This window comes from Eremothecium gossypii, chromosome II (assembly GCF_000091025.4).
Source record: "Eremothecium gossypii ATCC 10895 chromosome II, complete sequence".
NCBI lineage: Eukaryota > Fungi > Ascomycota > Saccharomycetes > Saccharomycetales > Saccharomycetaceae > Eremothecium > Eremothecium gossypii.
Window position 1 is genome coordinate 818,181 of NC_005783.5, and position 26,763 is coordinate 844,943.

Genomic DNA, 26,763 nt, shown 5'->3' on the forward strand with positions numbered 1-26,763 from the left:
TCTTAGTGTGTGTACATATTATCGTCCGCGCCGCCCGATGACTAAATACCTTGTTAGATCACTGTTTACTTTGTTTCGTCTAATACATTCTAGGTACGTGCCGGCCGCAACATGCGCCAGCCGCCATAGGCCCAGTACACCGGCCACGCGAACAGCAGCCACCACTGTGCCGCTGTCCCCAGCGCGGCCGCCACCGCGTCGCACGCCACCGACGTGTACACGACGTCGAACAGCGCGCCCGTTAGGCCGGACGACGCGTCCAGCGCCACGCCGACGCGCGCTAACCGCCCGCCATCGTAGTGCGGCCGCCCGCTACGCTCGAGGGTGTACAGTGCCCCTGCAAGCGGCACATGCCACAGCACATACCGAGCCACGCTGGCATCGCCAAACACCAGCTGCCGTAGTGCGCTCAGTATGACTGCTGGAACGACATACGTGTACAGCCTGCGCAACGCTGCCGTGTTGGCTGCGGCCTGCTTCTTGTCTGCCTTGCCCGCCATGTTTACTGCCCTAGCCGCTGTGCTGGCGCCTACCGCAGCCGCCACCGTATTAAGCTCTTGCCGCAGCCGCCCGTGCCACGTTGCCACTTGTCATGTTACCCGGCTGATACTCGTATTCCGCGATGTGGCGATCCGCCTATATCTTTCTTTTTTTTCATTCATTTAGGCCCAGTTGGCCTCTAATGGAAGTGATTTCAACTCACTACTCAACACTTTCCACTAGCTGGAGCTGAACTCAACGCAGCAGAGATACTCTACTCTCGTCTACAGTTAATACAAACCACTCAACAATGGATTCTGGTATGTTTGTTTTGTGCAGATCCTCGATCTGCAGCGGAGCTCGGCGGGCGCGCGGCGCGCGACGGTAAGCAAACGCGGGCGCAGAAGTGGGCACGACACGCTCCGGGCGACAATGGACTGGGGAGCCACTGGGCAGGCAGTCCGGCGTTCAACGGCTGCGTGCCCAGACACGGGTTTGCCACCAACGTGTTGCGCAAGTTTCGTGTTAGCCCCTATTTTTTCGACGTGGTGTTTGGGTGTGTCGGACCGGGACTCGTGGCTGCCCGCCGTGGAGAATGATAGATCAGTACTAACATCGCGCAGGAGAAGTTGCAGCATTAGTGATCGACAACGGTTCGGGGATGTGCAAGGCCGGTTTCGCCGGTGACGACGCTCCCCGGGCTGTGTTCCCTTCGATCGTCGGCAGACCCAGACACCAGGGTATCATGGTGGGTATGGGCCAGAAGGACTCCTATGTGGGCGATGAGGCGCAATCGAAGAGAGGTATCTTGACGTTGCGTTACCCAATCGAGCACGGTATCGTCACAAACTGGGATGACATGGAGAAGATCTGGCACCACACCTTTTACAACGAATTGAGAGTGGCCCCAGAGGAACACCCAGTGTTGTTGACGGAGGCGCCTATGAACCCTAAGTCGAACAGAGAAAAGATGACGCAGATCATGTTTGAAACTTTCAACGTGCCTGCCTTCTACGTGTCCATTCAGGCCGTCTTGTCGCTATACTCTTCTGGTAGAACGACGGGTATTGTGTTGGACTCCGGTGACGGTGTTACCCACGTTGTTCCTATCTACGCTGGTTTCTCGTTGCCACACGCCATTTTGAGAATTGACTTGGCCGGCAGAGATATGACCGACTACTTGATGAAGATTCTATCGGAACGTGGCTACTCCTTTTCCACCACTGCAGAGAGAGAAATTGTCCGTGACATCAAAGAGAAGCTATGTTACGTCGCCTTGGACTTCGAACAAGAGATGCAGACTGCTGCCCAGTCTTCGGCCATCGAGAAGTCCTACGAGCTACCTGACGGTCAGGTGATCACTATCGGTAACGAAAGATTCAGAGCTCCAGAAGCTTTGTTCCATCCATCTGTGTTGGGCTTGGAGGCTGCCGGTATTGATCAAACCACCTACAACTCCATCATGAAGTGTGACGTGGACGTCAGAAAGGAGCTCTACGGTAACATTGTGATGTCTGGTGGTACTACTATGTTCCCTGGTATCGCCGAGAGAATGCAGAAGGAGATCACGGCCTTGGCGCCATCCTCCATGAAGGTGAAGATTATCGCTCCACCAGAGAGAAAGTACTCCGTCTGGATCGGTGGTTCTATCTTGGCCTCTCTAACCACCTTCCAGCAGATGTGGATCTCGAAGCAGGAATACGATGAGTCTGGGCCATCCATCGTTCACCACAAGTGTTTCTAAGAGCCTGTGTATCAAAGTCTGTACGGGTGTATGCCCTCCTCCATCATACCATCCCGCTTTCTTTTGTTACAGTCATAAACCGCCTCTTATATTTTTAAACATTTTGCCCTCCTTATTCTTTATATTATCTCTGGGACTTGCCTTTCCCACTGAACTCGAGAAGATATTTTAAGTCTGCTTCCATCTGGATTGTGAAGTTTGATGCTGACCTCCACTATTACTATTACGCTGTCACACTAGTACTACCTTTTTCTTTCTACTATGTATCTGTAACGGTGCCATACTGAAAAAGATAGTTTAATAGATCTTTCTTTCAATATATATAGTCATTGAAAAAGAGTCCCCAAAAAAGCTTGCAGTAGACTTAGATCCTATATAGTGGTAGTTAGTCCATATTTTATTGCTGTATTTGCCATTTTACTTCCGTAAAGTGTAACTATATGTTTATCTGTAAAATCCCCATATATTTTCAAAAGGCTATCTATGATTTTCGATCACTTAATTTCCCGTCTGAGGTACCAAGGCCATTTAAGTCTAAGCCAGGAGCCGCGCTGAATACGTCGCGTTCAGTCCCCAGACGACTGCTTCTGAATTTATTATGAAGATCCCTGACAGATACCCCAGAAAAATCACTACTGATTGCGGTTAATGTGATCATAATATCTTCATCTTCTGGACTAAGTCTCTGTCCCGCTGCTTTGGCGGCAAAAAGTGACTCGATCTGAGTCTGTACGGTCTTCCTTTTTGGTGCTAAGGTTTCTTTTTGGATTGCTGGTGGGGGTGGCTGTAGCGTAATATCTTCGTTTATCGACTCCGGCGGTGGAGCAGCTGAGCGGTAGCTGATCTCAACTAACTCCTCAGTATCGGTACTCTGGCCTTGCATACTCGCCGAACTTGCAACCTTGAGCTCATTTTCCAATATTTCTGCGTGCTCTTTTGTTTCCGCTATGGGTTTGGTATTCCCCCCCTCATATGATTCCGTTTTTGGTGCAGAAGAAGAGATGTCCAACGTTTCTGGGAATGCCAGCCATACTATTATTGTAAGCATTGTAGTGACCATTCCGAATAAAAAGAATGTTCCCCATTTCATTGTGGACATCATTAGTGGCGATAAGAATGTCAACACCGCATTGCAAATCCAACTCACGCTCATGCATATTGATAAGCCCCTGGATCTAATTTTGTCAGCTAGTACCTCATTTGTGTAAAGCCAGCCAGCACAACTTAGAGTACTGGCGAATATAGCAATGAAGGCAAAACATAGAGAAATCGTGATTTGCCCTCCTAGTGGCGATAGCTTCCAGACCAACGCTGGGTTACCATTGATGGGGCTAACGTCGTGACCATGAATCCACATAGTGAGTCCAATTAAATTCATTATTGCAGCTAACGCAAAGGAGCCATACACGATAAGGACTTTCCTCTGTACCCTATCAAGGAGATGCAATGGAATAAAGGTAAAAAGGATATTCAATAAATATGGTATACTCGCAACATTCATTTTCTCACGTCCCTCAAGACCGGCCATCTCACAAATATAGACAACATAATACATCACCACATTTATTCCGGTAAATTGCACCAATGCCTGTATTGTCATCCCCATGATAAGCTGCTTGATATATGGCAGTTTTATTAAGTCTTTGAAACTTGCCTTTGCTGTATCGCCGTACATATTTAACAACGTTTGTTTGTTAAACTCATTCTTTGATCTGCAGTTGAGCAGTGTTAATATTTCCTGGGCTTTTTTATACTGTCCTTGCATTACAAACCATCTTGGAGACTCAGGAACGAATAGAGTACCCGAGATCAACGCCACAGCAGGAATAATCTCGAGCCCCCATGAGATCCGGAAAGCCATATGGTTGTTAAAGCGACTGAATGTCCAGCATAGCATATACATCAAGAAAATACCGAACGTTAAAGTTAGCTGAACTAGCGCGGTTGCAATTCCCTTTCGATTGCTGGGAAAGATCTCAACAAGGTACACAGAGGCCACCACCGATAACGAACCCACTGCTACCCCTTTTATGAACCTCCCAATGGCTACCATGTAGATATCCATGACGAGAACAGACACAATGCATCCGATTATCCATATAAAGGTAAAATAACGAAAACAGCCGAGTCTGCTGACACGTTCGCCAACATAACCGAATAGAAGGCAGCCCGTTAATCCTCCCATAGGATGCGCTCCAGACACCATGCCCTGTTCAAATGCATTAGGGTAGTGAAAATATCTGTTAAAGTAGTCCGAACTTATGAACACAGCCATAGCCGATATATCGATACCTAGCACTAGCCCCACTATGACCAAGAAGCCGGATATCCTAGGCAAATCATATACTTTCCCCATCTTAGCTTGGAAATACCCTTCTCCGGTCGCCTTGTTCTTTACGCGACCTTCTTACTTAGAACCGATATAAAGCACAGCACAAAATTGGCGCTGCATCTACCTGATTGAATCGCCCCTCTGATATACTTTATAGTACGATTTCACAACGTTTGTGTCGCTGACACGTCTGGCGTCAGCCCGTGCTACACGACGTATTTCCAAGCACGTGATTTAATAGGCTCTAATTTGAAAACTGTATATTTCACGTAGCATGATGGGTAGGGATAGAACACAGTTTCGCATCACCGAATTTGGGTTAAGGAACAGTCGTGATGTTTTCCCTAGCGCAACGTTTTCAGGTTGTATCTAATAAGGCCATGTCATGGTCTCTGGTTACAATGGCGTTTGTCATTGTAACTTCATGGATCCAGCTTCTACATGATAACGTGTTCTCATTGGACTCTTCCATTGCAAACATAATGCCGACAGTGAGAGTGCGGAGTAGTCGGTACTTTGGATCGTCGAATGGGAAGCCTAAGGAGAACGTGCGTTTGGAGTTTGATTTGGATGCCGATCTTGCGCCACTCTTTAACTGGAATACGAAACAGGTATTTGTGTACCTAACGGCTGAGTATAACGAGCCTGATGGGCTGGGCGGTAATGTGGTGACCTTCTGGGATCATATTATCCAAGACAAGGCTAAATCCAAGGTTACATTACGCGCGGCCAAATCAAAGTACTCTGTTTGGGACGCTACAGATCGACTATCCGAGAAAGAACTATCTTTCAAGCTTCATTGGAACATACAGCCTTGGGTCGGGCCATTGGCGTATGGAGAAACGGCTGGTGAACATGTAATTACGATCCAAAGACCAGAGGAGGGCCATGCCAAGAGCAACAAAACGAAGAAGGCACGCAGGCATGCCAATCAGCGCGCGAAGAATGCCTAGGCGCGGGGTTGTCTATTCAGCCACAGCTGCTCCTAGCATTCTGAACATTAAACCTGTAATCAGTAGCTAGCAACCGAAATGTTCATTATGAATTAATGCATTTATTTTATATACAGGAGTTCAGAGAGCTTGCAGAAGTAGTTCGTTCTGCATGTGTAGATGCTCAAAGAAATTGTTATGCCTACGTTCAAAATCGCGCCAGTTCCGTACATTACGAGAGCGCCTTAGATATCGCTTCATAAACCGGGGGTAGGTGTTTGTCAATTGCGCTACTTCCTCGTCCAATTGATCACATCTGCGATTGAGGTACTCATCCAGAGATTTTGCAATCTCACAGTATGTTGAGTAGTTCAGGTACTTCTTTGGTTTAAATGCTTTAGGGTTAACTTTCTGTCTCTCCTTAATATGTTTCTGGAATGGAGACAAGAACTGTTCATCAGATGTCTGTATCAACTTATTAGCGTTACGCAATGAATAGCCTTGAATGAAGTTTTCGTTAGCGAAGCCGATTCCTAGCTTGATTGTTTTATCGTCACTCACCAATGTCTTTATGATTTTATTCCACATACTGTTGGTTAAAATCAACCCCATTTGTTCATATTCCTGTAGAACAGAGGGTATTTCTTGAATTTTACCGGTAGCTTGCATAGATTCCATTTTATAACCAAGTACACCGAATAAGACATTGCTAATCCTTTTATTGTCCTGAACTTTGTTCTCCGGACCTTTCATTTTACTAATTTTTTCCATTAAGTTGGAGTAGTGTTCTTCGAATTCCTGCCAATTTTGGGCTTCACCAGCAACTACCATCAACGCCTTGGTTACCACAATACTTTCATCGCTTCTAGGTATTTTTTTGCCGAAAATTTCATAATATTCTGTTAGTAGTCGCACTGCAGTATTTGGGTGGTGATGTTTCGCCAGCATTTTCACAGGATATGCTACAACTGCAGGGTAAAGAAAGGAGTTCTCCATTATAATATTCTTGTCACGTACACGCTTTAGTATGTTGATAGACCATTCCACGTAGTCATTAAGATCTTGATGCGTTTTCAAGGATCTCTTAAAAGTTGACTTCAATAAATACAATAGCGTTTTAGTCGACATTGCCACTTTCAATTCTGCCATGTTTTTGAATAGCGCAAGCGACGCATCTGTATCCTGAGTCCGATCGTATTCCTTTAAAATGGGTTCAAATAAATTTGCCCTAATAGAGGAAGGGTTTTTTTTAATAAATTGGTCTAGAACCGCTTCTGCTGCCTTAGTGTCGTGCTTGTGCTCTGCTAGATACCGGATCGTTACTTCACACACGTTTAAATATGATGATTGCTCAATACTCGTAAATTCTTTGAGCGTTTCTTCAAATCTTTTATAGTTTCTCAGTTGCAAATAAGCCTCAAGTAATACTGGATACAGCAGGAACTTACTATCCAGGGGCTTGTTCGAGTAAATTTTAAACAGGTTGACGGCCTTCTGAGGTAGCATTGAAGAAAGATAGACACGCATGAGAGATGAAACGCTATGGCCCGTGGCGGTCACACCATAGTGCTCTTCCATGAGCTTAAATAGTTCACTGGCAACGCCGTGACTGCATGTTTTTGCACAGGTGTCGATTATACACGCAAAGTGTTTGTCATACAACGTATAACTCTCCTGTGTTAAACGACGCAAAGCTTTGAATGATAGCTCGAGATCTCCCAGTCGACGGTACACGCGCAGAAGTAAAAGGTAATCACCAGATGTGGGTTTTATCCCATTGTGTTTAAAGAGTTCAAAGTTATTCACAGCACGGGATAGATCTCCCGCTTTATAGCCGGCCAAAACCATGGACCTCAATATCGCGTTAGTGGGCGTAAGACCTCTCCGTAAAAGCTGCAGATACAGTTGTTCCACCAGATCTGTGTTTCCATTATGAGCCAGAGCCAGCATGACCACGCTGTAGTGTTCCAGGGAGGGAAGCTTACCGAGACCGAATAAACAGTTGAATGAATCCTTCAGATTACGCCAATCATGCAATCGGGCGTGCGCATACAACTTTAGTTCAAAATGATTGCTCAAGTTACGCACAGATGAATGCGATTCGTAAAGATCGACTACACCTTGCCAATCTCCTTTGTGCGAATATGCCTCCATGATAGCGGTCAGATCCGCACTGGTAGTGGGGAACTTCTTCTGAACCTTGTACTTCCATACCTGCTCACACAATTGGAACCTTCTATGAACCAGGTGTATCTGCAGTAGCGTTGAAGAAAACTCTGCTGCAGCGCACGCATCAAGCTGAGACTCAATAAGCGAAAGAGCTTGATGTTGGTAGCTTTCGATCTCGGGAAACGCCCGGAAGAAATGGAAAAACAGCTTCACGATGTCTGTGTTCACCCACGGAGGACCGAAACTGCAGGTCCCGTGTAATGCCCGCAGCATCGACGCAAGATATGCTAACACCTCCTGCGGTGGAATGTGCGCCCACAGTCTCGTGAACAACACACAGACAAGCTTGTGGGCTTGCCATGGAGATCGCAGAGCAGACTGCCGTATCATTTTTTCCACCGCCTGCACCGCATCGGCGAACTGCCGCAGCTCCACCAGCGACTCCAAGTACAGTTTCGTCTCAGCTAACGTGAGATCTCCACGGAAGTCCCCGTTAGGTTCCATCAACAATCGTGCTGCAACCTTTTTGACTGCGCCGTACTGTTCGAATGTCTTAAAATACTGCAGAACCGCGCCCCGCAGCACGGTGGAGTTTCGTATATTACATTGAGATATCAATGTGAGGTCCTCTTCCCCCAGATCTGCCTTTTCCCGTGCGTTCTGCATCGCGCTCTGCGTCCCAGGTGGAAGCGATTGGTACGCTGCCTGTGCATTCTGCACAGGACTGATCCTCTTCGATACCTGTGCCGCCACCTGCATGAATCTTACGCACTGCACATGGCGGAGCGCCGAAAGACACTTCATTGTAAATCACTCTCCTCGCTGCCTTGCCTCGAGTAAGAGATGAATTTTATTCGATATCACCTGCATCTATATTGTTCATCATTGACATTTTTCTGCCATTAAACCCAAACACCATCAACAGATTTTCAGACGTCTCGAGGGACGTTTATGGCCATTTGCCAAGCTCCTGGCATCTTAGTATGAAGTGTTGTACGTATATTGGTAGCAATAGCTTCCTATTCGCATCATATTATCAGTTTAGTGTACCTCTGCCTAGGTTTGTGGAAGCGCTGGGCCCAAATATTTGGTAATATAGAGCTCACAGGTCAGCTCATCGACTTGGACCACTTGCAGACAGCTAGCAGAAGTACCGGACAAGGAAGCACAGTAGAATAGCATACTAGAGATGGTGGGCGTAGGTAAAAAGTTCACAAAGGAGTCCAAAGTCCGGGAGATTCAGAAAAACCTGCATAAGCGGGCGAAACTGAAGAGACAGTACTTGAAGACGCTCGAGCAGGAGGGCTACGAGGTGCCAGAGGAGCAAAAGAGACAGAAACCGTCATTCGAGCAGCGTAAGGGGGAGAAGAAGCAGAAGGTTGACGAGAAAAAGGAGCATGCACGGCGGCGGAAGCGCGAGCAGAAGGAAGAGATGGAGGCCAAGCGGCAGCGGGAGCTGGACGAGCTGGAGCGGGCGAAGGTGAGGCAGGTGGAACGCGAGCGGCGGAACAAGCGGATACAACAGAAGACGCGGTCCGGGCAGCCAAAGATGGGGCCCCGGATTAACGACCTGCTGGACAAGATCCAGAAGGATACGACGTACACGTCGTGAGCGGGCGCGCGTAAGACTCATTTATATACAGAGGTTATTATTTTATAGAGGAGGTAAACTCACAGTATTTACAAGTATCTATATCGTTCATTTCTTGCTCTTCCGATACTCCTCAATCAACTGCTTCTGTAGTTGCGGCGATGCTGGAGAATACTGCTTGAATTCGAGCGAAAATTCGCCCTTGCCCTGGGTGGACGCTCTCAAAGAAGTAGCGAAGCCGAACATGGTATTTAAGGAGCATTCGGAGGTCATAGTGAATTCGTCGTGCCCATTTTCGGTGTCCTGGATAACGGCTTGCAACTTGTTGAGAAGTGTGATAACATTGCCCTGGAACTCATTCGGCGCGGTGACAGTGACGGTCATGATTGGTTCTAGTACGACCGGCTGGGCCTGCATGAAGGACTGGACAAATGCGGCGGTTGTCGCAGTCTTGAAGGCCAATTCGTTAGAGTCAACAGCATGGATAGCACCATCGTTGATCAGCATATTTATACCCAAAACCTTGTGTCCAATCAAAGGACCCTTCTCGCAGACCTCCTCGAAACCCTTGGCACAAGCAGCCAGGTATTTGTCAGGAATACGGCCACCGACGACAGCAGTCGTAAATGTGTTCTCACTGGAGTTCGCCACAGGGGTTAGGTTGCCCATGACCCTAGCGTATTGACCTGCACCACCAGACTGTTTCTTGTGGGTATAATCAAAGGTAGCAGGTATCTGTATCGATTCCCTGTAGGACACCTGGGGCTTACCAGTCGTGCAGGCAACGTTGTATTCACGTCTCATTCTCTCGACGTAGATTTCCAAGTGCAGTTCTCCCATACCCGAAATAATAGTTTGCTTGGACTCTGGGTCAAATCTAACTCTGAAGGTGGGGTCTTCCTTCTGAAACCGGTTGAGAGCCTTTGAAAAGTTGGTTGCGGAATCCTTAGAGTTTGGAGAGATCGACAAAGAAATAACCGCATCTGGAACATACATGGAGGACATGGAGTACTTCAACTTGCCATCGGTAAAGGTGTCACCCGAGGAACAGTCGATTCCAAAGGTTGCACAGATTTCGCCTGCGCCAATCTCGTTTACGTCTTCCATTTCGTTCGAGTGCATTCTCACAAGTCTAGAAACCTTAACCTTCTTACCAGTCCTAACGTTGGTGATGTAACCACCCTTCTTTAGCTTACCCTGGTAAACGCGAATGTACGTTAGCTGCCCGTAGTTACCTTCTTCTAGCTTGAATGCCAAACCAACAAACGGATGGTGAGATGAAGGGATCAGGTTAACCTTTGTCTCGTTGTTCGAGACATCTAGGGCGGTGTTCAAAACTTCAGATGGCTCTGGAAGGTAATCAACGATCGCATCAAGCACATTTTGAATACCGGTGTTAGCCAACGCAGATCCCATGAGAACAGGTGTAAATTTTCTGGCAATAGTCGCCCTGCGGATGGCATCCTTAATCTGTTGCACGGTAGGCTCTTGTTCATCCAGGAAGATCTCTGCCATCTCATCGTCAACATCCGCCAATGTTTCAACTAAAAGCAAGCGTTTCTCTTCAACGAGATCCTGCAGTTCCTCTGGGACTGGACCCTTACGAAGAACTTCACCATTTTCACCTTCATTGTAGATAGCTACCCTGTTGATTATATCCACCACACCGCATAGATCCGATTCGGAGCCAATTGGAACATGCACGGCAGCAGCAGGGATCCGAAGCTTGGTGTTGATCTGCTGGATTGCCTTGAAGGGATCTGCGCCCATACGGTCCATCTTGTTGATGAACGTAACACGAGGAACATTGTATCTTCGCATCTGCCGGTCGACGGTAACCGTCTGAGACTGAACACCTGACACAGCACAAACAACTAGAACTGCACCGTCCAATACCCGTAGCGCACGCTCAACCTCGATGGTGAAGTCGATGTGCCCGGGCGTGTCAATGAGGTTGAAATGGTACGACTCCTGGTCCTTGTCCCACGAGCAGTACGTAGCTGCAGACTGGATCGTAATACCCTTTTCTCTCTCCAAATCCATGTGGTCCATCTTTGCCCCAACACTGTCGCGGCCGCGCACCTCGTGGATGGCCTTGATTCTCCCAGTGTAGTACAGCACACGTTCGGTAAAAGTCGTCTTTCCGGAGTCAATGTGCGCTGAAACACCGATATTACGCAGCAATTTGGAGTGTTTTAGGTCATCTGCCGTTAGTTGGGGCTTGAGTTCGTCGAGGACGGCTTTCTCCTCTTCATAAGTGCATCGTTTACTTGTGGCACTGAAGGACCGTTTTGCCCCCCCAAACAAAGCGCCATTATAGATGAATGGCAGGCTATGCGCAGGAAGTCTCAGTCTATGCAGCAAAGCAGCTCTTTCAAGCATTTTGTTGCCAGTATTCCCTCGCTAGTGTGATGAATTGAGATTGTACTTGTCAATCGCGGCGCATTAAAATTTTCGGCATTGCCAGGGCAGATATTAGAATATAAAATGCTAAACCTACTAGAGCGAGATGAGTTGGTATTATATTCAGGATGTGTATCTATTGCAAAGCAAATTTCGACTGAATGCATCTGGTGAGGATATTTGCTAATCTAAAACATTGTTTTCCTTTAGTAGGACAGAGAGCTTATTGTACATCTCTGCATCGTCAATAACACTCTTCTGCAGACCGAAGTTCGTGATCGTATATAGGCCAAGCAAGCCAGCCAAAGTCGTCAAAGCGAACGCAAAATATCCCTTTGCGGTAAATCCGGCGGGTAGGGGGTCTTGCTGGCGAGGAGCGTCGCTCAAATCCAGCCAGTTAGCAGAGTTGCCTCCTGCATTACCTGCGTTGGGGATGTTACTGGCGGCACACACTTGCCTGTAGTTGTCAGAGAGGGGATCCCCGGCTTGCAACTCGTGGGGTGCCTCGATAAAAACAGCAGCTAAACCTTGCTCCATATGCCAGTTTACATGGCAGTGGAAGATCCACACACCGGGATTGTCCGCCCGGAAACGCAGCACTATGTGTCCATTGGGCTCTAACACGACGGTGTCTCTGGTTGCAGGGAACTCAGGATACGGCATTACCGGGGCAGACTCATTGTAGCGGACAGTTTCTCCGTCTTCACTAATGGATGCTGGTGACTTCTGCACCAACTGGAAGTTGTGGCCGTGCAAGTGGAAGGGATGTTTCCCGTCGTCATAGTTGTTGATGACGATCTCGACAATCTCCCCGTAGCGCAGCACAAATGGATTGACGTTGCCATAGATCAGGGGGTTACTGGCAAATTCGCCTGCGGTGAGTGCAGTGGTTAGTGTGGGCACCTTTGGTGTCGTGTAGGTGATGTTGTTGAAAAAGGCGTAGTTGACACCATCCGCCAGGTTATCCATATGAAGGTCCAATACGACTTGGCGATCATAGTGCTCGTAGAGCGGCTTGCCGTGAAGCGGCGTGAGATAGAACTCCTCGGCAGGGTTGTTGTAATCGGGCAGGAAGTACGGATTGGCTCGCGGCTTGCTGTCATCGTAGATCACATGATTAGTCCGGTTTAGCTGGAGCGAGCTGGGGATGTCGTCTAGCATGTCCTCGTCAAAAAGCTGCATAAAAGCGAAATTGCGGTCTGTCGTCTCCTTGGTGTGCACCAGAACAGATACCCGCTGACCAGATGCCAGATACAGAAGATTGGTGGCGTTCGGCTGGACGTATACACCGTCTGTTTCCACAATCGTGAACTCGTGCCCCTCCAAGTACAAATACTGCGACACAAAGAAAGCGCCGTTGATAATCCGTAGCAAGTACGTTTTGTTGGGCTTGAAGTACAGCGACCCGTCGACCGTATTATTAAATAGCAAATTCTGAGGCACGGGCTCTGCGCCGGTGGGGTTGTATCTAGACAGAAACTCGTGTACCAGCTGCGTGTACGGTTTGTGATAGATGTCGCCCACCATAAGGGTCATCTCCTCATCGTATTCAAACGGCGCATCGGGGTCGTGTACGACAAACGCCCCGCGCATCCCGTCCGCATACTGCGCCCCCGTGTGCGAGTGATACCAGTATGTCCCCACCTGTGTCGGCACACTGAAGTTGTACAGGTACGTCTGGCCCGGCGGAATCCCACACTGCGTCACCATGTCCGGTCCGTCCATGGCCGCCAGGTTTCCCTCGCTGCTGTTGTGGAACAGCCCGTGGAAGTGCAGCGTGGTCCCTACGTCTGCAAACCCGTTCGTCAGGTACAGCTCCACGCGATCTCCCTTGTCAACATGGATATCTGGCAGTGGCCATTGCCCGTTGAACCCAATCACCTGCTTCGCGACTCCATCTGGCCTGGCTGTCACCCATCCAGTGGTGAAGTTGAACCTGTGAACCTTTGCCGCCACTAATCCGAGATTCAGCAACTGGCACAACACCAGCGCCACCATATGAAAAAACACCCGCTGTGCCATTACTGGCCTCCCAACAACTCCAAGTTACGACGTAAGCTTGCCAAGTGGACTTCGGGTATCTTCTTCTGACGGGAAGTGTACTAGGGAAAGTGCAATTTTTCTGCTTTATACATGTTTTAACTGGTGCGCTACTGTCTATTCGCTTCAGGATATGCTTCCGGCGCTACCGCCCCGTGAACCACTCCTCCTTCACCCGAATTCCACATCAACCTGGGTGCAATCCGCTATAGGCATATATACGGGATCGGCGGGCTACTTTAAGTAGCCGCTGAGTAACGATGCTTCGTCGCTAACTAGGGACCTTCGATGATGGTCTTGATGATATGTTCATCGGCAGTCGCGTTGAATTTGTAGGCCTCAACCGCGCGGTCGAAAGGGAAACGGTGAGTCACAAGCCTGGCCGCGTCGACCCGCTTGGAGGCGAGCAGCTCGACTGCGGTGGCATAGTCGCCGGCTGCATAGCGGAAGGACCCCAAGATACGCAACTGCTTTACGGTGGCCTCTGCCAGCGGGAAGCTGACGTAGTCGCGGCTCGAGCCCACCTGGACGTGGGTGCCGCCGGGCCTGCAGATGAGCACGGCTGCCGCGATGCAGATCTCGGCGCCGGAACAGTCGAAGGCGATGTCTACGTCAGAGCGCAGTTCTGCGCGGAGCTTGTTGGCGAGAGCCTCGGGGCTCGAGCAGTCGGAGGAGTCAACGGGGTGGGTCACGCCGAGAGCTGGAGCCACGCAGAGCTTGTGCTTGCTGATATCCACGATGGCGACAGTGGTGGCGCCGAATGCCTTGGCGACGCTGGCAGTCAGGAGACCGACAGGGCCAGCGCCGAAGACCACGACGCGGCTGGGGAACTGCGTCCCTGCAAGCCTATTGGCATGCACCGCGACGGCGAGCGGTTCGCACAGGGCGCCCTCCTCGAGGCTGACGCTGTCCGGGAGCTTGACTAGGAAGTCCTCAGGAGAGATGTAATATTTGACCAGAGTCCCGTCGTAGGGGGGCGTCGCGGCAAAACGCATCTCGCGACACAGGTTGTAGTGACCACTTTTGGTCTCCTCTGAGTACCGGCTGGGAACACCAGGTTCGATGGCCACTCTGTCGCCGATGCGAACCCTCGTGACGTCGCTGCCGACCTCCACTACAGTCCCGCTTGACTCGTGTCCGAGAACCATGGGACTGCGGACGACAAATGGGCCAATTGAGCCATGAAGGTAGTAGTGGACGTCAGAGCCGCAAATGCCCGTCTTTTCGATCTTTACCTTGACGTAGTGAGGGTCTTCGATAACTGGGACGGGCCTGTGTTCATACACTATAGCCCCCTTCTCGCGGAGGACAACCGCCTGCTGCATACTTGATGACATGGCCTTGTCTTTGACTACAAGTTCTAAATATAATTAAACAACATATTAAGTACTTATTGATGCTAGTGTGACAGTGTGCTAAATACGCCGGTGTTTGTAGATGACGCTTCCGCATATGCCAAGTGCAACCATGAGTTTAACGTAAAAAAAGGGAGCCCCTTGCTGGCTAACTACCAGTCAGCTATACGACAGTGTTCCTGGTTGGGAAAACGGCTCGATGGCTGACAAAATGCGGGGAATGCTACCACAAAATAAAGCCTCATGATCGAATTAGGATAGAATGTATCTCCTCGAGCAGCGGCTCAATATCACCGAGCGGACATGCAACACCGGTTCCTAGCCTAATGACAGACGGAACTTTCCTCTTCGTATTGTTGTTGAGCATAAATACGTTGTTAATCACCTGGAGGATGGCAGGGTACATTGGGTTCTTGCTTGCGGAGTAGTCTTCCTGCGCAAAATAGAGATGGTACATTGAACCCGCTCTAGACGGCGAATTCCGTAGGTCAATACACAGCGCAATTTGTCCGCCAGTTAATCTATCATGGTAACTCAGTTGGTATGCGGCTAGTGTGTGCAGATGTAGGGTGATTGTCATAGTGTTGGTATTTGTGATGGATTCAATACTTTTTACCGCGGAAAAGAGTTTCGAGGTAAAGTGTAGGTAGTTGAAAATGAAATGGGGATCATACTTGTCACACTCCAGGTACTTCTGAATGATGTTTTGAGGATTTAATGGCGATAGCTGAACTTGTAGTTTTTCGATTTTAGTCTCATTGGTCACTATTTGAATAGTACAATCTTGATCATCTTTACTATTTTTCAGGTATCTGAAACTGATCTCATTGGGCCTTAGTTTAACAATCTGAAAGTGCTCAGAACGAAAATTATTATGCAGCTTTTCAGTGACATCGGTTAAAACAACCAGTTGCATCAGCTTCTGTCTGAACTTGGTCAGATATTGAACGACATGATTTAAACTGGTGAAGTCCTCGGTCATATGGAATGCAAGGCCGCGCTTATCGATAAAATTTATAAGAAGATCATCACATTGGTACCGAATCATCTGGGTATCCTTTTTGAACTTTCCGAACAGTTTCACCTCGTTTTGTTCATAATCCATTTTGAGAAATATTGTGCTTTCCAAGGTATCGCTCAAGGCTTTAGAGCCCTGCAAAAATGACTCTAACCCAATGGCAATGATTGACACATTAGAGGCACCAGCAGTATTCGTCTGGACGTAGGCAGGTAATTTTTGCGACGCCTCTCCCTGGCAGATTACTTTTGAAATTTTCAATTCATTCAACGAATCAATGATCATGTGGTTCAGAATTTTTTGTATGATTGTCTTTTGCATGTGCATGACATTTTGGTAGGTTATGCTTTCTAGTTTGGAAACCTGTAAATTTCCTTGGTCGAGGTATTTCACCTCCCATGTACCCTTTACAGATTGGACTTTACCAATTAACTTTTCAACAATACACGTTGCTCCTGAGGCTACCAAATTCAGGATGAAAAACCAATTGGCGGGCCAATCTTTTATTCTAATGAAGAGATCACGGGTTAGGATCCGTTTTTTATCTTTGTGCTTGTCATACAATATTGGCTTGTTTAACTTAACGACATCCTCGCATATCCAGCCAGTTTTTTCAAACATATTCCTGAGAATGTGTACAATCTTATCCATACGCAACCGTTCCAAAATATTGACTACGTCATCCAAATCAGAAGTTTGGTTGAGCTGTTTTGCGTACGATAGTAATAGTGCGCTTGGATTCTTGAAGTAAAAAATACCACTTATAGTGTTTATTTTAAGTTGCACGGGAGCTGTAGCAACACATATGACAGGGACATGAAAAAATAATGTGTCGGAAGTATCGTTTTTGTTGTCATCACCCTCGAACAAGCCGGTGTCCAATAATTCTGACATAATGATTCTCGCATGATTAAAGGTTATCTCATCTAATATTGCTTCTATATTTCCCAAAAGGTTATTGTATTTCGTCGTCTTACCTTCTTCTTTCGTATCCGGGAGGTGCCATTGCAGTATAATAGACTGTGAAGTTTTTTCTACCCCAATTAGCGCCTTGCATTTGGAGTTCATTTTACTCTGTAGCCAATATCGTAGAGATATTATATTTTTCTTAGGGTCATAGTGATGGGCCAGGTTACCGCCAGAGTACTTTCCATTAGTTTCGATATCTTGCAATTCAACGTGTATCATGTACAGCTGCAAAGTAAGAACGTAGCGATGGAGAAACTGATATAAAGATAGCAAAGGAGTAGGACTCTTGTAAAGGATATCGTTAACCAATAGAGCAATCTTCGTTGTGTTCAATGGAAATTTGTTCTCGTTGAATAGAAATTTAACGTCAACGAAGAAGAGAGGCGACTCTCGATCTATAGTAGACAGCGATATTTCAAACTCTGGAAACACGGTGAATGTGATCCTCCCGTCTTTGATCGAGTAAGTGTGCATCTCTGCAGGAAGGTCCATGAGAGATATTTTGACCGACAGGCATGTATTCAGATCGCGGAATCGCTTGAGAATCAACTTCGCAGGTATTTTGTTGGCTTGCTGCCCATTTTCGTCGCCGGTCAGTAGAAACCCATGTGTAGGAAGGTCGGGTCGTCCAAGCATCAGCACCTCTAGCGCTGTTATCAAGTCCGGATTTGGTAGCTTAGCCCCGGCCATACTTGTACTCATGTCCTTTAGCGCCAAAAGGCAGTTGTTCACAATGATGTTGGTGCCGCGGAACCAGTTCAGAAGATCGATCATTGTGTGGAAGTTATTCTGCCGGATCGTCTTGCACCACTTCACCAGTACATATAATCGCAAGAACTGATTCCGCAGAAATATGATAAGTCTGAGGAACTCCATCTTCCGAGTGCTTGCATCCTGCGTGGACCGGACGTTTGTCTTCATGTACTGGCTCAGTTCTTTCGCCGCATACACCGTTAGGTTTCTGATCAGCACGGAGAGCGGTAGCTGGTTGAACTCCACATGTGGTATTTCCGGCGGCATCTCCTTCGCGGGTGTGATGATCCGCTGCTGCAGCCCCGGGCCCTGCTCTACGATACCTCCAGAGCCTTTCATGATACCTGATTTGGCCTTGTCGAAATTCCCATACAGTATTTTTGATTCCTTCACAGCAATGGTCATTCTCTATACAGATGGATTTGTTGTCGCAAGTTTCAACCCGGTAACTGGTGTATGGCTATATGGTGTGCAGTTGTCTGGAATGGTAGTAGATCACACGATTTAATACACCTACTGCTTCCAAAAAAAACAATTAAAAACCCGGCTCTCTATGTTCCAAGAAACAAATATAATATCCAAATCAGCTTATTATGCGTCTGCAATCCTTAGAGTTCACCTGGGGTAAATGATTGCGGCCAACTCTCCGTGTGTTACAAGGGAATACCTATACTGCTTAATGTTTCGGAACTACCGAAGGGACTGGTACAGATGAAAATCATGAAGCCCGGGTAACTTCACACAAGTATGCACGTGTGAATCACGTGATATAGAGAGGGCGGCTGATTAAATGGAGATGAAGCCATGGTAGCGCACAAACACACTGCAAAGACCAGGCATAGATAGCCACTACACCATATTAGGTACTACTACCATAATTTTGCTGGCGCTCAGGCGTTTATAAGATCCAGCGATTTGTAAGTGGCTGTGAACAGTTGTGGACACGTTGGAGTCAGCACTGTCACAAGGCACAGAGCTGTCGGCGAGAACTGGAGGGAGTGGGCGGTGCGGCAGGCTAGCAGACTAGTTTTGCGAGGTTTGGAGGGATCATGGACTCGCGTAGAACGACCAGCGACCTAGATTTGTACGGAAAGACGGGTAGCGTTAACGAGGTGGATGAATGTGCTATGGCGGAGGAAGAAGCGGGCCGCGAGGAGTCCGAAGGGGTTCAAGGAGGGCCCCCTTTGGGGGCCCCAGTGCCGGAAGTGTTTATAATACCAAGCATAACGCCGTTGAGGACGAGCGCACGGCCTGTTGCCAGCGTTGGATCACTGGACTTTGCACATACCCCAACTAAAACAGGGATGTACCATGTTCGAGGCCACCGTGACAGCACCACGAGCATTGATTCCGTTGCCTTGAAGTCTACACCCGCTAGTCCCCATGTCACGCCGCTCAATGGAGTTACCTCTGTTGAGTATGTCGGACAACATAGCAGTGCGCTAGCAAGTGTTACAGGGATTATAGAACAGGACGCTGGGATAGAGTCCGTCGAGAACCATATGAATGCTGATCAAGCGACACATGAGCCAGAGATTAATAAGGCGCAGAAGTTTTTCAGCAATATGATTTCCTCGCTCAGTTTCAGGACGGTAGGCACAAGTCCAAGCCCTGCAAGTAACAAAGGATCACAGTCGCCGTGCGAATCCGCAGAGCCGTCTAAGTACACCACGGTCACTTCGAACTCTCTAGGTTCTAAAGTTACAGCTTCGGACGAAAATAAGTCACTTGCAGAAAGTGGTTTGGAACCAAATAGTGACGCTCTTCGTGGGCAGTCCTCTACTCAAACTGTGGACACTAGCGACACCAAAAAAGGCTACAATAAGAAATTATACACGGATAAAATGTTACCTGGCACGAAATATAGGTTTGCTACGTGGAAGCGCAACTCCGACTTTCACAAGCTATTTGGTTCTGTGGATGCAGATGATAGGCTTCTTGACGATTTTAGTTGCGCACTAAGCCGTGAATTCCTGTACCAAGGAAGGCTATACGTTTCAGAAAGTTATATTTGCTTTAACTCTAATATACTGGGATGGGTCACTAATTTAGTTGTTCCTATAAGGGATATTTTGTCATTTGAGAAAACGACTACAGCAGGCCTATTTCCAAATGGAATTGCTCTCACGATGGACTCTACTAAACATTATTTTGCCAGTTTTTTGTCGCGGGATTCGACCTTCGACTTTTTGGAAGCCGTGCGGACGGCGTATCATACAAACAGTAAGGCTGTAATAAAGTCCAATGCATATCTAGATGTACCGTTAAACATATCCGGAGAGGAGTTTTTTCTGAAGCCAATCGCTGAACTGATGCAAATAACTGCACCTCCAAGCAGAGCCTCCGCAGCTGCTGATGAGAACTCCGACATACAAGATGCTATTATGTCCGTGGATTACGTTACGCCAAGCGGGACTGTAGATGGTTCGGAGCAGTTTCGGAATGATGCGTATGAAGATACGTCTGATTCAGACATACTCTCTCCTAGTGACGATAGTGGGAAAGTTATGAGCGAGGTCTTCCACCTAAAGGAAGGATGTAGGTACACGTACGATGGTCCCTACTATCATCATGAAACCAGCTTCCGCTATATTCCCGAGGAACACGCTGAGTATACTTTGGCGGAGCTAACATTGAACGCTCCGCCGGGTGTTGTGTTTCAGCTAATCTTCAGTGAAACTAATTCATCATTCATCGAGGAATTTTTAACCGCACACAACTCGACCAATCTTTCAGAAATATCGCCATTTACAGAGGTGAACCCAGAAGGTCAGCATTTCCGAAATTACACTTACACAAAGGCATTGGCCTATCCTGTGGGTCCAAGGTCAACAAAATGCATCGTCCAGGAGACTGTATTACATCGTGACTATGAGGATTATATTAATGTCGTGAATACTACTAAGACCCCTGATGTTCCTAGCGGGAACAGCTTTTCGGTTAAAACGAGATATATGTTCAAGTGGGAGTCCCCCACCACCTCGTTACTTAAGGTGTCTTTCTGGGTTGAGTGGGTAGGAAGCAGTTGGATTAGATCCATGGTGAATAACAGTTGCAAGTCAGGTCAGATAGAGGCAACTAAGTCGCTTGTGAGCCAGCTATACCATTATATCGACACTTATGTGGAACAGAGGATTATCAGCGTCGAGCTTAATACAAATGAAAAATCATCGCTCCGCACTGCTGCCGAACAAGACTATATCGAGGTTGCTTCACATCCTCAACAGAAGCAACTACTCTCAGCTTCGTCGGAACTTTCATCATCAGCTTCGTCAATCTTGGGAAATTCAGCAGTATCTGCCACGTCCACTGCTGTATCCAATTCGGCCCCGGCCCGAGGAAGTTCATGGAAATTTTATACGCTCTATGCGATGCTAACCGCAATAGCGCTTCTCCTCATTGCTAATTTGATTTTGCAGGCTAGAATTGCTTCAAGATTAAATCATAGGATCAACTTGGGCGACAGAATGGAGTGGAGCACAACATCTTTAGACGAGCTCGCGGACAAAATTTCGGCAGTCATCGCCGTCCGTTCTGATCGTTTGGCAGTTGTGCCCTCGCAGGCCTTCAGGCCAGATCCAACGACTGGCGGGCAGTATGTAGCCCTTACTCCAGAATACTCTGCTTTCATGGAGAAGCTGGAGCGTTTGCTTGCATATTTAGACGCCCACGCGGTGCAGCGGCCGGCGGACTGAAACCTCACACGATGCTCACACACATCATAACAGATACATTGTACATACTATCTACTTGATAACTAATGCAACGGTATAATTACACTATTCAAGAGGGCGCCCAGCTCTCCGCCGCCATGCTGAGTTTCGGTAGTTCGGGATAGGAAAAAACCTCGCGCACGGCCGGTTCCTCCGCTGACACCGGGAGCGACATGCTCCTCCCGGCAGCCAAAAACCACTGCACAGTCCGGTTGAAGCGCTCCTCATCGAAGCTCGGCGGCAGCTGCACCTCCTGCCTGCTGTGCTCACCCCTACCCGCCTCAGGAACCACGCTGCGCGCCAGCGATGCCCGCCCGCGCTCGTGGCGCAGATCTACAGCGCTCTTCAGCTCCTCGGTCAGTCGCAGCACAGCAGGCACCTCTAGTCTCAGAAGCTGCTCGTATTCATCACGGCTCAGCCGCTCGGCGTCCGTAACCGGCTGTTGCACCTCCCGGTGCCCGCTCAGCTGATGCATGCATAGATCCAGGTACCGCACATACAGCATGTACGCTCGCGCAACGTCATCTGCCTGCGCAGCTGCCTGTGCTTCCTCCACAAGCCGTACACATGTAGCTAGGTACAGGCGCAGAGGAGCAGCCGCGTTGAAATTATAGTTTCTAGCTTCCATGCACAACTGCGCAGAAGACTTCATTGGTGCACCACTCTGGCCACTACGTAACCTGCGCACCGATAAAATCGCAGACAAAATCCAATGCCCAAGATAAACCCCAATTGGATTGCCTGGACCCCTGTTGTATGCTCTTCAAAATTTTTTCAATGTACATAATTCCCATCTCATCGCACCGAGATTCTCGAGCATCAGTGAAACTTTTTCACCAACGGCAAGTGACGCCCACTGATTCAGGGTCGCTTAATCATCTTCGACAGACGACTGGAGAAGATCAGCGGCTAGCTGTTTTGACCAAGCAGGCTCAAACAGCGTAACCAACAGGCTATGAAGATAAAGGTAACAGTCTCCAGTTTTGGGGAACAGGTGCTGGAAGTGGGAGCAGACGCGTCGCTGAATGAGCTCCTGACCTTGGTCAAAGAGGCATATGGTGGCGAAGTACCCCTGAAATCAATGCGATTTGGCTACCCACCGCAGCAGGTAGAGCTGTGTGGGCACGACGGCAAGGAGGAGCTCGGGGAGCTCGGGATCAGCGGTGGAGAGCGTATCGTGTTTGCGTGCGAGAGTGGGGGTCTGGACGCCAGGGAGTCGCGGATTCCACCGAACCTGGATGGCGCGCTTTCGCCGCCGAACAAGATCACCATGCAGCCCGGGATGACGCTGGAGATCCACGAGGTCCCGGACGACAACTCGTGTTTGTTCCACGCGATATCATACGCGCTGTACAAGGACACGGCGACGTCGCAGCAGCTGCGGGAGGTTGTGGCGCGCGAGGTGGAGGCGGACCCCGTCGCGTACTCGGACTCGATCGTGGGGCGGCCCAACCGCGAGTACGCGGCATGGATCCGCAAGCGCGACTCGTGGGGCGGCGCGATCGAGATCGCAATCCTCTCGAAATACCTGGCCACCGCAATGTTCGTGCTGGACATTGACGCAGGGCGCTACGAAAAGTTCAACGAGGACAAGTACAACGAGTTCATCGTCCTCGTGTTCTCGGGCATCCACTACGATACGCTGCAGCTCAGTATCGCTGGCGCCGCGGTGCCGCAGACCGTGTTTGACTCGTCCGAGCCCGACTCCGACGTGCTGCTTGTCCGCGCCTCGGAGGTCGCCTCCAAGATGAAGAAAGCTGGCCTTTCCTTCAACACATACCGCGAGCGGATCCGCTGCAACCAGTGCGGCACCGTGTTGCTGGGCGACCGCGAGGTCTCGCAGCACGCGAAGCAGACCGGCCACATCGACTTCGGCCAGGTTTCCGCGTACCAATAGTGCTTTCGTAATATACAGAGTGCCGAATCTACATACTAGTTCATTTCCACCTCCCCATCCGCCATGAAGCCTGCCTCCGCGCTTGCGCAGTGCGGCAGCGGCGCCTCGCGCGTCGCGGCGTTCTCCAGAGCTGTCTCTAGCTGCGCTGCTAGTGCCGCCTCGTTGCGCTCCTTCTGTGGTCCCACGCTCGTCTTGATCTGCTCCACCCGCGCCATAAAACGGCCCACGTCCGTTCCGGCGGCCGCGTTGGCCACTTCCTGCGTGTACGGCACGCCGCGCAGCTCCTTGACCCGACGCTTGTGCACCTTGCCCTTCAGGTGTGTCTTCAGCGCCGCAGGCGTCTCGAAATACTTGGCGCAGTGTATGCAGTAGTGCTGGCCCAACCCCGGCTTCGTCTCGTCGAGCGGCTGCTTCAGCAGGGCATTTACGCGCTGCTCCGACGCAAGATCCTCAAAGATCAGGTCGAGGTCCTTCGTCCGCCGCTTGGTCTTGTACCGCTTAACTGAGTAACGCCCCATCTCTCCGTTCCTGGTCCTGGCGTCCTTGGAGTACTGCCTAGGCATGAGATGAGCTACGGCTAAATTTTTCACATCTCGTGGTCCATGTCGGGACTAGCACCCACACATTAGGGTGGCGTAGAACACCCACACATCGGGAATGTGTTTCTTGATTCGTCAGGATCACGTGATGGGATGAAAACTCTGACAAATGCACCGGGAATATATAAGGCATGGAGCTGCGGACTCGGCCAGACAGTGCGAGCAGCGAAACAACAACATCATCCAAAATGGCCAGAAGACCAGCTAGATGCTACCGTTACCAGAAGAACAAGCCTTACCCAAAGTCTAGGTACAACAGAGCTGTGCCAGACTCCAAGATCAGAATCTACGACTTGGGTAAGAAGAAGGCCACCGTTGATGAGTTCCCTCTATGTGTGCACCTAGTGTCCAACGAGTTGGAGCAGTTGTCCTCCGAGGCTTTGGAAGCCGCCCGTATCTGTGCCAACAAGTACATCACCAAGATGACCGGTAGAGACTCGTTCCACTTGAGAGTCAGAGTGCACCCATTCCACGTCTTGAGAATCAACAAGATGTTGTCGTGTGCAGGTGCAGACAGACTGCAGCAGGGTATGAGAGGTGCCTGGGGTAAGCCTCACGGTTTGGCTGCCCGTGTCGACATCGGCCAGATCATCTTCTCCGTCAGAACCAAGGACAACAACAAGGACATCGTTGTTGAGGCTTTGAGAAGAGCCAGATACAAGTTCCCAGGTCAGCAGAAGATCATCATGTCCAAGAAGTGGGGTTTCACCAACTTGGACCGTGCCGAGTACGTCAGAAGAAGAGACGCTGGTGAGGTCAAGGACGACGGTGCTTTCGTCAAGTTCTTGTCCAAGAAGGGTGCTTTGGAGAACAACTTCAGAGAGTTCCCAGAGTACTTCACTGCCCAGGCTTAAGTGCTCGTGAAGGCCGTTGCACTACCAGGTTCCGTTTGTATCTGTAAGTAATATCGTCTTTAAGATTGGGTTCTTCTGTGCCTTGCCGGAGTTGGCGTGGCGACGCCGTCCGCTGGCCCGCATCCGTGCCTCGCCCGCCGCTGCGCGCACGTGCCTGGTTACGTCCCTCTGAGATGTGGCTGAGGCGGCGAAAATGCTTGCGGTAAGGATACGTGACACGTTCGACGCTGCGGGTCCCGACTACGTATATAGCTGCGCTTGGCATATATTGCGGAAGCAGAACACATCGAGCGAGCATATCCCACCATTCGGCCACGATGATCTCTGAATTCGCGTACAAGGAAAGACCAGACACTCTAGTGCTATTCGATGTCGATGGCACGCTAACACCAGCGCGGTTAACCATCTCGGACGAGGTCAAGTTCGTGTTGCAGGCGCTCAGAGAGAAGGTGGTGATTGGGTTCGTGGGCGGCTCGGACCTCTCCAAGCAGGTGGAGCAGCTTGGCGCCACCGTGTTGGCGGACTTCGACTACTGTTTCTCCGAGAACGGGCTGACTGCGTACAGGCTGGGCACGGAGCTGGCGTCCCAATCGTTCATTGACTGGATCGGCGAGGAGGAGTACAATCGCTTTGTGGTGTTTGTGCTGAAGTACCTGTCATCTATCGAGCTGCCCAAGCGCAGAGGTACGTTCCTGGAGTTCAGAAACGGGATGGTTAACATCTCCCCCATCGGGCGCAACGCGTCCGTCCAGGAGCGTAACGAGTTCGAGGCCTACGACAAGGAGCACCAGGTGCGCGCCAAGTTTGTACAGGCGCTCAAAAAGGAGTTCTCCCACCTGGATCTGACCTACTCCATTGGGGGGCAAATCTCCTTCGACGTGTTCCCCACCGGGTGGGACAAGACCTACTGCTTGCGCCACGTCGAGAGCGAGAACTTCAAGGAGATCCACTTCTTTGGCGACAAGACATTCGAGGGCGGCAACGACTGGGAAATCTACAACGACCCGCGCACCATCGGCCACAGCGTCCGCTCCCCCGAGGACACCGTGAGGATCCTCAGAGAGCTGTTCGACCTGTAGGCGCCGCCGCTAGCTAGTTCTTTGTAATTGCTCGACATTTACAATGCATATTCCTATATACACCGCGCGCAGCGCTCAGCTGAGCAGCCGTACGTACGCCAGCACGAGCGCAAACGTACCCGTGCACACGCCGATCAGCCACTGCATGACCTGCGTCTTGACCGAGTCGATTTGCATCTTCATATTACTGACCTCCTGGTCAATTCGCGTGTCAATCTCCTTGATCTGCAGATTGTGGTTGCTGGACTCCTCCCGGATGCGTCCCTTTTCCAACGAGAGATCCAGCTTGAACCCTGCGTTCGCCTTCGTGATCTCCTCTCGGAGCCGGTTCCGCAGCTGCTCTAGGTCGTTTCGAATCCGCTCCTGTTCGTTCTGGATGGAGTGGATCTCGCTGCGGTCCGCCGTCAGCAGTTGGTCCCGCAGTTTTGCAAAATCCACCCGCTGCTGGTACGTCAGCTTCGTAAGCTTCTCGCGGGACGCTAGGTCCTGCGAGACATGCGTCACGCCCCCGCGCAGTGCGTCCGACATGATATCCACGATCGCATTCGCCTGCTGCGTGCTGAAGTCGCCCTTTTCCACCAGCAACTGTCGGAACCGGTTGGTGTTACGTATGTGCACCGTCTCGAAGTCCTCGTAAACCCGCGAGCTCGATTGGAAGCCTCTCCGCGTCGCGAGCATTGCCAGGGGCCTGCGTGTCATGAACATCGGTTTTAATTGAGGCTGTCTGTGGTTGCGTGCCACTGGTTCCACGTTCCAATAATGGCCCTCGGGTACAGAAGATCACCATTTTTTTAGTACCATAACCACCTCCGCCATAAAATCCATCACCGGACAC

General features: G+C 49.6%; 17 protein-coding genes across 17 annotated transcripts; 7 read left to right on the forward strand and 10 right to left on the reverse strand.

The window, feature by feature from the left end:
• Positions 1-89: 89 nt before the first annotated feature.
• Positions 90-500, reverse strand: SND2 (Snd2p; the record flags this gene model as incomplete). Its single annotated transcript, NM_208523.1, has 1 exon — positions 90-500. One exon carries the CDS (start codon positions 498-500, stop codon positions 90-92), a length of 411 nt encoding a protein of 136 aa, NP_983170.1.
• A 290-nt stretch (positions 501-790) lies between these two features.
• On the forward strand, positions 791-2,224 carry ACT1 (actin; the record flags this gene model as incomplete). The annotated part of the gene is made up of 2 exons (NM_208524.1): positions 791-800; positions 1,104-2,224. 2 exons carry the CDS (start codon positions 791-793, stop codon positions 2,222-2,224), a joined length of 1,131 nt encoding a protein of 376 aa, NP_983171.1.
• Positions 2,225-2,705: 481 nt separating this feature from the next.
• On the reverse strand, positions 2,706-4,580 carry AGOS_ABR223C (uncharacterized protein; the record flags this gene model as incomplete). The annotated part of the gene is made up of 1 exon (NM_208525.2): positions 2,706-4,580. One exon carries the CDS (start codon positions 4,578-4,580, stop codon positions 2,706-2,708), a length of 1,875 nt encoding a protein of 624 aa, NP_983172.2.
• A 311-nt stretch (positions 4,581-4,891) lies between these two features.
• Positions 4,892-5,509, forward strand: SPC3 (signal peptidase complex subunit SPC3; the record flags this gene model as incomplete). The annotated part of the gene is made up of 1 exon (NM_208526.2): positions 4,892-5,509. The coding sequence occupies one exon, from the start codon at positions 4,892-4,894 to the stop codon at positions 5,507-5,509; it is 618 nt and encodes a 205-aa protein (NP_983173.2).
• Positions 5,510-5,629: 120 nt separating this feature from the next.
• On the reverse strand, positions 5,630-8,461 carry PET309 (Pet309p; the record flags this gene model as incomplete). Its single annotated transcript, NM_208527.1, has 1 exon — positions 5,630-8,461. One exon carries the CDS (start codon positions 8,459-8,461, stop codon positions 5,630-5,632), a length of 2,832 nt encoding a protein of 943 aa, NP_983174.1.
• A 385-nt stretch (positions 8,462-8,846) lies between these two features.
• Positions 8,847-9,269, forward strand: FYV7 (Fyv7p; the record flags this gene model as incomplete). The annotated part of the gene is made up of 1 exon (NM_208528.1): positions 8,847-9,269. One exon carries the CDS (start codon positions 8,847-8,849, stop codon positions 9,267-9,269), a length of 423 nt encoding a protein of 140 aa, NP_983175.1.
• Positions 9,270-9,356: 87 nt separating this feature from the next.
• Positions 9,357-11,630, reverse strand: MEF1 (Mef1p; the record flags this gene model as incomplete). Its single annotated transcript, NM_208529.2, has 1 exon — positions 9,357-11,630. The coding sequence occupies one exon, from the start codon at positions 11,628-11,630 to the stop codon at positions 9,357-9,359; it is 2,274 nt and encodes a 757-aa protein (NP_983176.2).
• A 204-nt stretch (positions 11,631-11,834) lies between these two features.
• FET5 (ferroxidase FET5) lies at positions 11,835-13,673 on the reverse strand (the record flags this gene model as incomplete). Its single annotated transcript, NM_208530.2, has 1 exon — positions 11,835-13,673. The coding sequence occupies one exon, from the start codon at positions 13,671-13,673 to the stop codon at positions 11,835-11,837; it is 1,839 nt and encodes a 612-aa protein (NP_983177.2).
• A 293-nt stretch (positions 13,674-13,966) lies between these two features.
• XYL2 (D-xylulose reductase XYL2) lies at positions 13,967-15,028 on the reverse strand (the record flags this gene model as incomplete). Its single annotated transcript, NM_208531.1, has 1 exon — positions 13,967-15,028. The coding sequence occupies one exon, from the start codon at positions 15,026-15,028 to the stop codon at positions 13,967-13,969; it is 1,062 nt and encodes a 353-aa protein (NP_983178.1).
• A 259-nt stretch (positions 15,029-15,287) lies between these two features.
• On the reverse strand, positions 15,288-18,191 carry RGR1 (Rgr1p; the record flags this gene model as incomplete). The annotated part of the gene is made up of 1 exon (NM_208532.2): positions 15,288-18,191. One exon carries the CDS (start codon positions 18,189-18,191, stop codon positions 15,288-15,290), a length of 2,904 nt encoding a protein of 967 aa, NP_983179.2.
• Positions 18,192-18,835: 644 nt separating this feature from the next.
• On the forward strand, positions 18,836-21,481 carry LAM6 (Lam6p; the record flags this gene model as incomplete). The annotated part of the gene is made up of 1 exon (NM_208533.1): positions 18,836-21,481. The coding sequence occupies one exon, from the start codon at positions 18,836-18,838 to the stop codon at positions 21,479-21,481; it is 2,646 nt and encodes an 881-aa protein (NP_983180.1).
• An 88-nt stretch (positions 21,482-21,569) lies between these two features.
• Positions 21,570-22,151, reverse strand: RFU1 (Rfu1p; the record flags this gene model as incomplete). Its single annotated transcript, NM_208534.2, has 1 exon — positions 21,570-22,151. One exon carries the CDS (start codon positions 22,149-22,151, stop codon positions 21,570-21,572), a length of 582 nt encoding a protein of 193 aa, NP_983181.2.
• A 303-nt stretch (positions 22,152-22,454) lies between these two features.
• On the forward strand, positions 22,455-23,396 carry OTU1 (ubiquitin-specific protease OTU1; the record flags this gene model as incomplete). Its single annotated transcript, NM_208535.2, has 1 exon — positions 22,455-23,396. The coding sequence occupies one exon, from the start codon at positions 22,455-22,457 to the stop codon at positions 23,394-23,396; it is 942 nt and encodes a 313-aa protein (NP_983182.2).
• Positions 23,397-23,431: 35 nt separating this feature from the next.
• BUD20 (Bud20p) lies at positions 23,432-23,959 on the reverse strand (the record flags this gene model as incomplete). The annotated part of the gene is made up of 1 exon (NM_208536.1): positions 23,432-23,959. The coding sequence occupies one exon, from the start codon at positions 23,957-23,959 to the stop codon at positions 23,432-23,434; it is 528 nt and encodes a 175-aa protein (NP_983183.1).
• Positions 23,960-24,126: 167 nt separating this feature from the next.
• Positions 24,127-24,849, forward strand: RPL10 (60S ribosomal uL16 domain-containing protein; the record flags this gene model as incomplete). The annotated part of the gene is made up of 1 exon (NM_208537.1): positions 24,127-24,849. The coding sequence occupies one exon, from the start codon at positions 24,127-24,129 to the stop codon at positions 24,847-24,849; it is 723 nt and encodes a 240-aa protein (NP_983184.1).
• Positions 24,850-25,166: 317 nt separating this feature from the next.
• SEC53 (phosphomannomutase SEC53) lies at positions 25,167-25,928 on the forward strand (the record flags this gene model as incomplete). Its single annotated transcript, NM_208538.1, has 1 exon — positions 25,167-25,928. One exon carries the CDS (start codon positions 25,167-25,169, stop codon positions 25,926-25,928), a length of 762 nt encoding a protein of 253 aa, NP_983185.1.
• A 75-nt stretch (positions 25,929-26,003) lies between these two features.
• FMP32 (Fmp32p) lies at positions 26,004-26,633 on the reverse strand (the record flags this gene model as incomplete). The annotated part of the gene is made up of 1 exon (NM_208539.2): positions 26,004-26,633. One exon carries the CDS (start codon positions 26,631-26,633, stop codon positions 26,004-26,006), a length of 630 nt encoding a protein of 209 aa, NP_983186.2.
• Positions 26,634-26,763: the final 130 nt, after the last annotated feature.